General features: G+C 62.6%; 1 protein-coding gene across 8 annotated transcripts in view; it reads left to right on the plus strand.

The window, feature by feature from the left end:
* Nucleotides 1-13,131, plus strand: part of JAKMIP3 (Janus kinase and microtubule interacting protein 3) — a 111,070-nt gene that overhangs the window by 66,706 nt on the left and 31,233 nt on the right. For all 8 annotated transcript variants that reach the window (XM_082721542.1, XM_082721548.1, XM_082721545.1 and 5 more), the window contains 7 exons: nucleotides 5,147-5,362; nucleotides 6,783-6,902; nucleotides 7,423-7,569; nucleotides 8,309-8,440; nucleotides 10,155-10,190; nucleotides 10,909-10,968; nucleotides 12,043-12,174. In XM_082721542.1, the coding sequence (XP_082577668.1) occupies nucleotides 5,147-5,362; nucleotides 6,783-6,902; nucleotides 7,423-7,569; nucleotides 8,309-8,440; nucleotides 10,155-10,190; nucleotides 10,909-10,968; nucleotides 12,043-12,174 (843 nt within the window). The remainder of the gene's footprint in view (nucleotides 1-5,146; nucleotides 5,363-6,782; nucleotides 6,903-7,422; nucleotides 7,570-8,308; nucleotides 8,441-10,154; nucleotides 10,191-10,908; nucleotides 10,969-12,042; nucleotides 12,175-13,131) is intronic.

Here is a 13,131-nt window from a genome sequence, read left to right on the forward strand (position 1 = left end):
GAAGCTAAAGAGAATATTCAGGGTATGGGAGGGTTTGTGCCTGACTGTCCTCATCCCGTGGAGCTTGACCTCCTTGGTATTTGGGGGAAATGGCTCTACCTTAGAGCCCCATGTTCCCTGCCATGGGCTGGGGACGAGCTGGCTTTGCTGCTGGTCACACTCAGGACCCCTGGGATCCCCTGAGCGGGATGCTGCAATCTCTCCAAGCAGCTCGGCCGGGCACCTCTTCCCCCTTTCTGAAGCCTGCCCCGGGCCATCCCGCCATGTTGTACTTCCCAGACGGGGTCCAGCCGCTCTCCAGATCCAAGGCCCGGGGGGGACGCAAGCCTTGTGAGCCAAGCACAGCTCCGCGGCTGTGCACATGGGGCCCGAACACCCCCAGCCCGGACAGCCGCCCTCCTTTCCCGGGCTGTCCCCCACTCCGTGACCCCCACAACTCTAAGCCATGCGTCGGTGCCGCCGTGAGCCACAAAGACCCTTGAGGGAAGTGTGGGCTTCCTTACGCGACAGGCCGGTCCCTCCTGTCTTCTTCTGCCCGGGAAAGGGGGGACGCCAGTGACCATGTGGAGGAAGATGGGCCCGGACGGGCAGCGCCCGCCGTGTGTCTGCAGGCCTGCGGCCCGGCTCCGCGGCTGGGCGCCTGGAGCACAAGCAGACGGTCCCTGTGGTGCCCACCGGCCCCGCCCTAGCGTGGAGGCCCCCGGGGCAGCTGCCGGCCGCTCTTTTAGCTGATTCTTCTGGACTTTGTGCCAAATTCTTAAAAACATGCTGATATTTCTAATTTTTTAAAGATGTTATTGATGTATTTATTTAGTCAGAGAGAGAGCGTGAGCACAAGCAGGGAGAGAGGCAGAGGCGGAGAGAGAGGCAGGCTGACTCGATCCAGGGACCCTGGGGTCAGGACCTGAGCTGAGGGCAGAGGCTTAACCCACTGAGCCACGCAGATGCCCACAAAGTTCTGCTTCTTGAAATCTGTTTCTGCTCCCCCTTTGCCTGCCCCGGGCCCCGGTCCCCTTCCCCTCTGCTCCCGCCTGCTCCTACGTTGTGCGGGCGGCTCTTCACAGGAGGACTCGGCTTCTGTTAGCGGGGGGCCGATGCAGGGAGGTGTGGGCACTGTCAGGGGAGACCCGTCCGGTGGCGACCGCGGCGGGTGCTCACTGAGGCCCCGGGGGGGGGGGGCGGGTGACGGCCCGGGACAGCAGGGTGGCCCCTGGGGGGCAGGGCCCAGCCATGGCCAATTCAGCCCAGCCGAGGAGGTGGGAGCACAGGGCCAGCATCCTGGGCCCAGAGCCCAGGGTATTCAGGGACACGAGAAGCCCCCACGGGGCACTTGAGTGAAATCAGTGTCGACAAGACGGCTGCCGTGTGCGCGCTCCTCGCACAAGACCCACAGTGCCCACGGCCTGTCACCGTGTTGTACGCACTTCCCTTGGCCGTGGAGTTCGTCTTCTCATGGGCTTGTTTCTCTCCGGGCCTGTTTGTGATTCGGCCTGAATTCCGGGAGGGCATCTCCGCCCCAGCACAGTCACGCATGGCCCTCCTTCCCCAGACGCCCCTCCTGGAGCCCCCCGCCCGCCCGCGGGCCTGCCTTCCCCCGCCCCCGGCCAGCAGCCCGACCTCCGGCCACCCGGGAGCCCCCGCCCGCTCCTGGGCTCCGTCCTCCCCTGGCCTCCTCCTGGCGCTGGTTCCCGCTTCTGCCGGAACGCGGGCTCCAGGGGCATCCCGGACCCCGGGCGCGGAGAGGACTTCCGGAGACTGTGCGTGTTTCCTCGAGACTTGGATTCCGCTCTCAGGCTCGAGGCTTCTGGGTCGGGACTTGGGGGGGAGAAGTTTTCCATCAGGAATTCGAGGGCATCTCTGCGTTGTCTTTTAACTTCCGGCGTGGCCACCAGGAGGCTGGAGGCCGCTGTGGCTCCGGACCTTCCCCACGTGGGGCTCGCAGGCACACCGGCTGTAGGAGGTTCTGCGTCGTGTCGGGGCCTCTCTTGGTTTTCTTTCCCCTCCCAGGAACTGGAGTCAGGGCAAGAAGGCAGAACAGTGGCACCAAACACAGCAGGCGGGAAAGGAAGGTGTGAAGCTGTCTTTTTTGCCGGTGCTGTGCCTGTAGGAAACCCTAAGCAGTTCACCCCAAAACCCCAGAACCATTAAAACAGTTCTGCATGTTTTCAGGATCGAGATCAAAATGCAGAGATTGGTTGTATTTTTATTCACGAGCGACAAACAGTCCAGAACGCATTTTTTTTTTAAGATTTTATTTATTTGAGAAAGAGAAAGAGCACGAGTAGAGAGAGGGGCCGAGGGAAAGGGAGAAGCAGGCGCCCCGTGGGGTGCGCAGCCCGAGGACGAGGGGCTCAGTCCCCGGACCTGGAGATCACGACCCGAGCCTCGGTCAAGAGTGAGACGTTAGGTCGACGGAGCCGACCAGGCACCCATTAGGGTATTTTACACGCAGGTTCCCAGGCCCCGCTAGGGTATGTTACACGCAGGTTCCCAGGCGCCCCATGTAGTGGTTCTGGTTCTGAGCACTGCGCAGAGCCTGCTCTGGACGGCAGGGGCGAGTCAGGGTGTGCGGAATGTCCTCGCCCCTCCACAAGGGCCATTCTTCCAGCCTCAGCATCCTTCCCTGGGGACCAGCCGCCCCAAGGGCTGCCTTGGTTTCCGGACACCTTCTGTAACGGGGAGAGGGGCTGTGGAGGGGAGGAATGGGCGTGCGGTGCTAAGAGGGCGGGAGTGGTGGGTGTGTGTGCTGGCGAAGAAGGGGTGAGGGGAGCTCCCAGGGGTGAGGAGGCGTGGGGGGGGGGCTGCTATGGGGGAGGGGCAGGGGGTGGAGGAGCTCCCAGGGGTGAGGGGGTGTGGGTGTGCTATGGGGGAGGGGAGGGAAGGGGGGAGCTGCGGGTGTGGGTCTGGGACTGCAGGCGGGTGGGGTCGGCTCATCTGGAAGCTGGCCAGCCCCAGTCAGGATTTGGGGTCTTCCCTTAAAACTTTGGGAGTGACGCCACTGGACTCCATTTTCAGCGAGGACAGTGGTTGTGAGGGACGGGCTGTAGCAGGCATAGGCGTGCACACAGGGAGGACACCTGGAAGCCACTGCAGAGGTCTGGGAGAGAGTGAGTAGGTGGTGGAAGGGTGACCAGAGGCTCCTGACTCACGCCCCCATTTCACCGGAGAGCCCTTGTCCTGTCCCTTGGGGAGGGCTGGTCATCTGGGTGTTTGCGGTTGCATAAGACGGGGACAGATGGCGTCCCAGGTGCTCTCTGTGACGAGAGATCCCGCGGGCCTCGGGCAGGGAAATGGGGTGCTGCGCCTCTAGGGAGCGGGACTGCAGCCCCCAGTGCCATGCTTCCCCGGCCGGCCTGGGCATCCTACGCAGACATGTGCCACAGTTGGAAGCAGTGCCCTTTAGGGGACCCTAAAGGGGGCCCCGCAGGACCGGACAGAGTTTTCTCTCCACCTCATGCACCGGCGTGTCCCCCCTTCCCAGGCAGGCATTCGGGTGGGAACCGCAGGGTCCTGTCTGGGCATCTGTTGCCCATGGACGCTGATGGACACCGACACTGCTGTGTGCTGAGCCCCCGGCGTTAGGAGGACCCCCCAGGACACTGTCTCTGAACTCAGAGTGAATTCCCACCCTGACGATCAAATCCCACCCCCGTGTGAAGGCACCTGTCCTTGAATTTCCTCTGTGGGCCCGTCGCCCTGCTTGGCCGCAGCACATGGTGTGGTTGGGCGACCTCTTAGGGAGGTTTGCCTTTTGGTCGAAGCCGTCTGCTTACGCAGCTCATTTCAGTGGGATCTTCGTGTAGGGACTCGTTTTCTGGGGTCCTGACGGAAGAATAGTGATGCTCTCTAAGTGTTGCGTATGAGTGTCGTTAGACCCCAGAACACGGCTGCTTAGCGATACAACTATATTTCACTGGCCCCTTTGTTTTCACTACTTCCGGGTGTTTCTTTGTGCTCCAGTAAAGGGGAATTTAGCAATTAAGGATTTCTTTTATTCTGTTCAGTTCATCGCTTGCCTGCAAATTCTGTGATCCAGGCTAATGAGACATCTCACGTCTTTGTCCCAAGCTGACCTCAGCAGGTGGCCGGTTTATGAGCTCAGTTAGCCTGAAACGGCAAGCGAAGCGCCAGGATATCCCATCCTGCTCCGTAGTTTGCGAATTTGTTTTAAAATGAGTCGTTTCATAAATCGAGAACTGTTTGTAAGGACCCCTTGCCGCGCCCGAGTCCGTCAGTCCGTCTGTCTGAAGAAGGGGGCGTGGGGTGTGTCTGCCTCCCCACGGGCAGCGCATCCCGCAGCGGCCAGGTGAGGGGCCCGGAGGCAGGTGGCAGCCGCGCGCAGAGAGCCTTCTCGCTGCCCTCAGGAGGCCGAGCGCTTCAGGGAGAGTGGGGAGGACCGCGGACCCCTCACGGCCACTCGCCTGCTGGCCTGAAGAGGCCTGGGTGGGCCGGACACTCCTGACTTCCAGTCTGGAGCTGACTTGTCCGGAGACCTTGCAGCATTGCCTGCAAGCCGTCGGGCAGCATCTCGGTCTGTCCACGCCTCGGGGCAAGGACAGGCAGGGTGCAGAAGGACCAGAGCATCAGCTCTTTCTGGGCGGGGTGCCCCTCAGAGAGGGGAGGGAAGAGGCAGCGGGAAATTCCGCTTCTCACACCCTCAGCTGCGCTGCTGTAGGGCGGACCCTGCTCCTCCCCGTCTGCTATGGATGGGGTCCCAGGAACTCGGCGATTCCCCGGCCCTGCCCGACACACGGCAGAAGGCAGGAGCTAGAGGGGGCGTCTGTGGACCTGCCAGCCAATGCCAGCCTCCAGGAGCCCCCGCGGTCCAGCACCACAAGGGGTGGGACACTGGGAGGGGTGCCCAGAGTCCAGAAGGAGACTCAGCTGCACCAGCTTGAACTGGACCAGCAGAGCAGAGGCCAGCCCGGCCGGGGGTGGGGTGGAGGGAGTCACGCCGCGGCCAGAGCAGTGGAGCTGCGCTGTGGCACCTGCTTTGCATCCCGTCGCAGAGCCCAGAGACACATGGGCAGGGCCCCTCCCGTGGGGCCCCTCCCGACGCTGGCTCCGAGTGCCGCCGTGTGTGTCTATGGTAACTGCAGACCTGTACTCTGCCTGCCTGTGTGATTGTGTTCTGTTCTCCTTGTAGATGGAGGAGATAAAATTTAAAGACAGAGCAGTCTTCGTGCTGGAGAGAGAGTTAGGGGTTCAAGCTGGGCATGCTCAGAGACTACAGCTCCAAAAAGAGGCTCTAGATGAGCAGCTGTCCCAGGTCAAAGAGGCTGATCGGCACCTGGGCAGCCCCAGACGGGAGCTTCCTCATGCAGGCGGTGCAGGAGACGCCTCAGACCACTCGGGAAGCCCTGTAAGCACCTCCCCCCGCACCCCCCGCGACCCAAGTCACAGACAGTGCTGCACGCGGCTCTGCGGGCCTGCTCGGGCGGCTCCCCAGGGAGTTGAGAGCCTAGGTCCAGAGTCCAGAACCAGAACCTCCCGCCCCGGGGACGCTGACTGTGTCTGCAGCCCACCAGCCGGACCCCAGGCCCCCCGCTTCTCCAGCTTGGCTGGGCGGGCAGACACACTTCTGCTTCCTTGCTTCCGGGCTGGCGTGGCACAGTACTGGCCTTCACTCGACCGCCCGCCCCCCAGGGTCCCCCGAGGCCTCCAGCCAGAGCCTGCCTGCAGCTGCCAGGCCCCCAGGCAGCTGACAGCCCTTGCTTGCTGGTCCCGGTTCCCGCCCCGGGCGAGAGGGACGAGGCTGCACCACTTCCATCTCCACGTGCACGGGCTCCTGGCTATCCATTCGCCCGCACCCCCGCCCGTCACGCCCACCCTCTTTTTGTGTGACCACGCCACCCTTCTGCTCCTCTTCAGGCTGCCGAGATAGCGTGGGTTGGGGGGCAGCTTGCAGCCGCACGGCTGTGACATCATCACTGCTCATTGCTGCTCCTGATTCAGAGCCCGCTGGAGTGGTTCTTGGCAATCCAGGGTGGGGGGCTCTAAATTCCGTGGACCCTCAGTGCAGGTCCTGCGGGCCTGCCCCTAGCCTCTCCTGCACCTACTGAATGAGGAACCGTTCCTCTGTCCTCCCCGGACATGCCTTGTTTGCTCTGAGGACAAACTGTTTGCGCTGAGCCAGCCCAAGGACAACGACATTTCAAGAATAGAACATGTTTTTTTTATAATTTTATTATAAATCGCTTAACTGAATTGAATCTTGCTCTGCCACTCAATGGATTGTGTGAACTCCAGAGAGACTCTGAAGCTGGATCAGAATGTTTTGATTGATTTTTGAATGAGGTTCCTGAGGTTTCAAAAGTGACCTCGTAGAACCTCAGTGTGAGGGAGCACGCTTCCTGGGAAGCCATCTTTGCAAGTCTCAGGTTGAACATCTCCTCCTGTGCTCACACGATCATGCGAGGGAAGCTGTGAGCCTGCCTCCCGCACACGCAGGCCCTCCCGACAGGGGCAGCCCTTGGCAGCCCCAGGGAGGCCGCAGCACCCGCCCACACCCGCGTGCTCGCCTTTGCACACCTTTGCCTTTCACTGCATATTCCGGACATCCTGCTCCTTCGCTCTGCCCCCACTGTGCGGTCCGCGGTGGCCGCGGTGGTCAGCAGCGGTCCCCTGTCCCGGGGGGGGGGGGTCTGCCCCCACCCACCCCCCACGTGCGATCACGAGCTGTAATGGCGCAGAACTGCTTTGTTCTCCGCGGTGACTGGGATCTGCAGAGGTTTCTGCGCGTGTGTCTGCGAACAGTTGTTTGCAGTTGATTTTTGTTTTAGGAACAGCAGTTGGATGAAAAGGACGTGCGGCGCTTCCAGCTTAAGATCGCGGAGTTGAGTGCGATCGTCCGGAAGCTGGAGGACCGAAACGCCTTGCTTTCGGAGGAAAGGAATGAGCTGGTGAGTGGCAGTGGGGCAGGGCCACGGGGTATGTGTCACATGGGTCTGTGGCTGCTTGGGGGGACAGGGTGCCTGCCCCCTTTCCTTGCGGAAAGGAGTGATGGTGCCAAGGACAGGGCTTGCATACAGGCCTCTCAGCTGTTTCAATAAAGCTTTATGAACAAAACCTGGTTGAGGGGCCATATGTGGGCCTTGGGCACCGGTTGGTTGATCCCTGCTCCATATTATTGAGCAGAAGTACCCGAGTGAGGCCCGTCCCTCGCCGCGGAGCCATCACGATTACGGCTAACGGGCACTGGAATTTCAGGTGGCCCGTGTCTGAGTGGGGCTCCTCCAGGGGCCCTGTAGGGTCATGTGCCAGGTGAGGCTCCTATGGCTCTTAATGGCAAAATAGAGGCTTGGCCCCGAGACGGCGTGGCTGGAGCCAAAGCTGTTCTGGTCAGTTTGCCGACTCCCTACGGGGACCGTTGGTTCCATGTCACACTTGCAGTCATGCCGTGTCATTAATTTTGTGTTTCAGTTAAAGCGCTTGAGGGAAGCGGAGAGTCAGTACAAGCCACTGCTGGATAAGAACAAGCGACTTTCCCGGAAGAATGAGGACCTGTCCCACGCTCTGCGGCGGATGGAGAACAAGTTAAAATTTGTCACCCAGGAGAACATAGAAATGGTAAGGGGCCCCACCTGGTGCGGTGGGCCGGGAGGGTGCTGACGCCCGGCTCCAGACTCAGGGCAGCGAAGGAACCCAAGGGGCTGGCTGGGAGAGGAGGCGGCAGGTGAGGGTGTGAGCGTGGAGGGACGAGGCTGTGGGCACCTGCCCGAGCGGGACCGGGTGGGGAGGTCACTGGGCGGGCCGGCCCCAGGCCTGCTGCTGGTGGAACACCCGGGGTTCCCCGGCCTCTGCTGACTCTGAAGATCTCGGGCTCAGGTGGGAGGAGCCCCGGGACACCTGCGTGGAGGGACGCACCGCTGCAGACCAGCGTGGCGCAGGCCGGCGCCGCCGGGGGTGGGGGGGCCTCGTCGTGCAGTGGGGACGGTTAGCCGGTGTCTCCTGGGCGCCTTCTTACTTGAGCCGGTCCTTCACCCGGGTGGGGCATGGGGGAAGGCCGGGGTGCACCCCCTCCCCGCACCCGGCTGCAGAAGTGCCTCCTTCCCACGCTCAGCTCAGCAGCGGCGGGGTGCGCGGGGGCGGGCCGCTCACGCCGCCGCCTCGTCCCGGGGCGCAGACTGCCCCCGGACCCTGCCGCCCGCCGCCCCGGCCCGAGCCGAGGCGCGCCTGGTCCCCCGCGGACGGGGCGGACGGGGAGGCGCGGCTGCGCGGCGCGAGCCCGGCTGGCGGGGAGGACCCGCGCGGGGCCGCCGACCCCCCTCAGCCCGCCCCGCGTGACCGCGTCGGGCTGGCTTTGCAGCGGCAGAGGGCCGGCATCATCAGGAGGCCCAGCTCCCTGAACGACCTGGACCAAAGCCAGGACGAAAGAGAAGTGGACTTCCTGAAAATGCAGATCGTGGAGCAGCAGAACCTCATCGACGAGCTTTCCAAGGTGCCCGCGCCCTCCCGCCCTCGGCCCCGCCCCTCGCCCACGGCCACGCCCTCCCCTCCCTTCTTCCTCGGCCTTGACCCGCCCCTCTGGCCCGCCCCGCCCCTCGACCGTCGGCCCCTCCCCTCTCCTCCGCGCGCCCCTCAGCTCGCGTCCCTCGGTCTGTCCTTTCCCACCCACGGGCTCTCCGCTCCGGTCTCTCTCAGCACCTCCCCGTCCTCCGTCGGCCCCGCCCCTGCCGCCCCTCGGCCCTGCCCCCGTCTCGCTCAGCCCCTCCCCTCTCCTCCCTCGGCCCCGCCCCCCCGGTCTCTCTCTCACAGCCCCTCCCCCGGACCCGCCCCTGCCGCCCCTAGTCCCCGCCCCCGTCTCTCTCAGCCCCTCCCCTCTCCTCCCTCGGCCCCACCCCCATCTCCCTCGGGCCCCACCCCTCCTCTCACCTACCTGGGCTCCTTGCCCTCCTGCCCCGTCCGTGGGATGGAGAGCCCAGCAGGCCTGTCCCCCCGCCCCTCCCTGGGGCTGCACGGCGGCCATGCCCGAGTGGACCTCTAAAGCTGCGTCGTCTCCTCCCTGCTTCGGACCCCGGGGTTCAAGGGCAGTGATGCCGCAGTGTTAGCTCCTGGGACCCTGGGACTGAGCAGCGCAACCTTTTCTCAGTCTGGAGGCCAGAATCCGGTCCAGGGGCAGCAGGGCCACGCCCCCTGCGCCAGCGCCAGGCCAGGGTCCATCCTTCGCTGCAGGGAAGCTTGGGGCCTCCCGGATCTCGGCCTGACTCCGCAAGGCTGCTTTGTGTCCCTCCCCTTCTCTCCTGAGGACATGTGCCCTAATCCGGGATGGTCTCCCCTCCAGATCCCTGATTCAATCACGTCTGCAGAGATCCTATTCCAGATAAGGTCCAGGCCCAGGTGCTGGGCGTTAGGACGTGGACAGGCTCTTCCGGGCCCACCCAGCCCTCGACACTGCCCTGTCCCTGTAGGGCACGGCTTTGCAAATAGTCCTGCACCAAACCTTCCTGTAGTCGCTCTGCTTGGGGCCTTCTGCTTCTTGTTGCTGTCCCCTTGGATCATTTCAGAGCAAGTCGCCTGGGTCCTTCTGTGACCTCTGGGTGCCGCAGAAGGGACAGCAGCATCTCTCCTGCCGGTGTGGCTTATGGCCCAGAAGTGCTGGCCCGGCTTGTCTTGTTGTCGTTTTTAGTAAGTTCTATGCCCCATGTGGGGCTTGAACTCAAGACCCTGAGATCGAGTCACATGCTCTGCAGACTGAGCTGGCCGGGCCCCAAGGCCTGTTTCATTTTGATGACTGAAGTTGTCTCCAAAGTCACGGAGGTCCCACAGCCCAGTGTGGGCTGCAGGGGGGGTCTCGCCAGCTCAGCCTTCCCTGACCGTGCCTGAGAGCTGCCCTCTTGTCTCGTTCAGCCGCACAGTGGCTGTGCGTCCCCCTGTGTAGAGGATCTGCGGGGAGGAGGCATTCAGGAAAAGGAGGAAACCCTGGTCGGTTGCAGTCGTAGGTTATCGCCGTTTCTGAAAGGCCGAGGGCCCCCAGGTGCTCCTGTAGGTTCTCGGTGCCCTTGGGAGGTCAGCTTAGGGAGGGAGGGGGGACCATGAGAGTCAGGTCAGATGCTCCCTCTCCAGGCAGTGGAGTTTGGGGCAGCCACCAGGCTCTGGGTCCCTGGGGAGCAGGTCTGTGCGCCCAGCTCTGTAACAAGCTCTCCTCTCTGCAGACACTTGAGACCGCCGGCTACGTGAAGAGTGTGCTAGTAAGTAACTCCCACATTCACCCCAGTGTCCCAGCACACTTGTCCCTGGAACCCCTCCTGCTGGTGGCTCCTTCTAGTCCAGACAGGGCAGCTGTGCCAACACAGGCTACCTACCCAAAGGCTTTGCCCATTTGTTAGGGTCAGATAGATGCCCCATGTGACCATCGGGGAGGCCCACAGGAGCCAGCACCCAGCTTTGCCCATTCTTCAGGGACGGCTGGCGTCCCTAGGGTGCTCAGTCCCACCACGGGTTGCCTCCCTGCTGCTGGGATCCAGCAGTCCAAGCGTGGCCGGCACATGGTCAGGGTCATGGAAACGCAGTTCAGCTCCCTGGGGAGACACGGGTGTTTGGTCTCCTCCCGTGTCTGCAGGGTCTGTCTCCACCGTGTGGGGGGTGCATTTCCCCAGACATCTCCTCAGTGAGCGCAGAGCAGGGCTGGGCTCGGGCCCTTGTGGGTTCCTGTTTTTTGTGTGTGTTCTGCTCAGAGCCCGCCCCCCGGCCACACACCGTGAAGGAGGCTGGAGCACTGAGCAGGGTGTGGTCACGGCCCCCCACGTGGGCCAAGCGGGAGCCCGACGCCGTCTGCCGCTCCAGCTCTGTGGCCACGCAGACAGCAGCCCACCTAGAAACTGCCCTCCCGGTCCATTCCAGTGACCACGCGGGAACGCGGAGGGAGTTGGTCACCCCTCAGAAAACCTTTTCCGCTGGTTTCTGCAGGAGCGCGATAAGCTTTTGAGATATCGGAAGCAAAGAAAGAAAATGGCCAAACTCCCCAAGGTAAAGGAGACGATGCTGACCCGTGTGTGCACAGAATGTGTGTTTTTAAAGCCGCTTAAAACTAGGGAGTTTCTCTCTGGAGGTGAACAGGAAATATTTACTATTTCTAAAAATTGTTACTGTACCATAATCAACACGAACCTCAAATCAATACTCTTGTTTATAATTCTAAATTTAAAAATCCTTCATTGTTGCTTTTAAATTTCCCAGATAGCCCATGATTCATGACCACAGGAGGGAGGGGTTCGCCCCGACTCTGGCCTTCCCCTGCAGGCCTGGGAGTTAGAATCCCCAGGTGGCCGCGGGGCACCCAGGCCTGTCTCGCCACCGCCACCGCGTGGTCCCCTGTCACCACTGCAGGCTGCAGTGCCCTGTCTGCGGCTCCCATGGGGCCCCCTCCCAGGCAGACCTGCACCCCTAGAGAGTCTGAAGCCCAATGCTTTTCCATAAATGTGTGTTTTTTTATTAAAGGAGATTCTGGAGGTATTCCCAGAGAACATTAACTTGTGCTCTGCTTTATGCAACATGAGTGTGTTTTCTTGGGCTTTTGAACGCTCAAGGGTGTTCCACGCGCAGCCTGGGAGAGAACTCCTCAGGCCCGGACGCCGGCCCATTTGGCCCCCAGAGTGTTGGGGGCCCTCTCTCCTCAGGATTGTCGCAGATTTGTAGATTGTAGAGATTTCCTGGGGGCCTGGGAGCCAGTGGGAGGAGGCCCACCCGCCCTCTCCACCTTCCAGGAGGCAGGACTGGGGAGGGGCCGGGCAAGGTACCTAGAGGTACAGGCCAGGAGCCACCCAGATGGGCTCAGCAGCCCAGGACGGGATGTTGGTTGACAAAGGTGTGGACCGTTGGCCACGTGGCGAGGGGTGACTATCATGAGCTGGACCGTGAAGGGGTCTGGTGGGATTTTGGCACAAGAAGGACCCAGGAGGCTCCTGTGACTGTCGGGCCAGGAGTTCAGGAAAGTGTCAGGGACACAGCAGGAGGGACTTGGATAAAGAGAGTGGATGGTGGACATGGGGTGAGGAGGGGACACGGGTCCGTGTCTGGACTAACCCAGTTCCTTTGGGCCAGAAGCCGGTTGTGGTGGAGACCTTCTTTGGGTATGATGAAGAGGCTTCCCTGGAGTCCGACGGCTCCTCCATCTCCTACCAGACGGACAGGACGGACCAGACCCCCTGTACGCCCGACGATGACCTGGAGGAGGTAGCCTCCCATGGGGGGTTCTGGACAGGATGGAGCGGGGTCTGGAGGCCAGGGCGGTCAGGGTTGGGGGTCTGGATACTGGGGTTTTGCTGTGGGGCCTGTCCCCTGGGGCGGTGGGCTCCATGGCCCTCCCAGGCTGTGCCCCCTGCCCCCGCGGCCTGTGATTCTGCGTGGTGAGAAGTGCCTCCCGCTGCTACCATCGCTTCGCGGGCCCCGGCCGGGTTTCAGCTCGCCGCTGGGCTCCTGCCCTTCCACACGTGGGGACAGACGGCCCCCTGCCCCTCGGAGGGCTGCCCCGGGCTCTGGAGCACCCAGTATGGGGAGGCTGGCACCAAGGCCAAGGGCCAAGCCTAGAGGTACACAGAACAGATAGTGCAGAATAGTGTCGTCTTGAATAGACACACAGCCAGTCTGTCCTGCCCGCCAGTCCTTCTTCCAGAAGGAACGGCCCTCAGGTGCACGCAGCCAGCTGAGCCCGGCGTGTGGGAAGAAGCTTGGTTTGTTCTCAGTGGCCTGGCCCCGGTGGCTGAAGGACAAGGAGTGGCCCTGAGAGGCCCCAGGGGACATTAAGACCCCAGGTAGTGCCTCCCCGGGCAGATCAGGGCAGGTGACCCCATGGCCGTGGACCCGCTTAGACACCTCAGACATCATCGTACAGCTACTGCCAGCAGCCTTGGGGATAAGGAGCACAGGGGAGCTGCGGCCGGGTGAGGGCTCCTGGGCCTGGTCCTCTCAGACACGGCCAGCCTCCACAGCAGACCTAGGCCTTGTTCTCAGAGCAACAGCTGCGGGGCCCCGGGGACCCTTAAAGGCAGCAGCGATCTCCTGCGTCTCCCTGGGGCAGCAGGTGCCCTTGTAGCCAGAGGAGGCATCTGGGAATCCGCGCAGGAAGGTGGGGGTGGGGAGGAGGTGCATCCCCAGGGCCAGGTCTCACCGGACACGTCTGGGGGGCCAGGT

Source organism: Mustela nivalis, assembly GCF_964662115.1.
Source record: "Mustela nivalis genome assembly, chromosome: 2".
Classification (NCBI taxonomy): Eukaryota; Metazoa; Chordata; class Mammalia; order Carnivora; family Mustelidae; genus Mustela; species Mustela nivalis.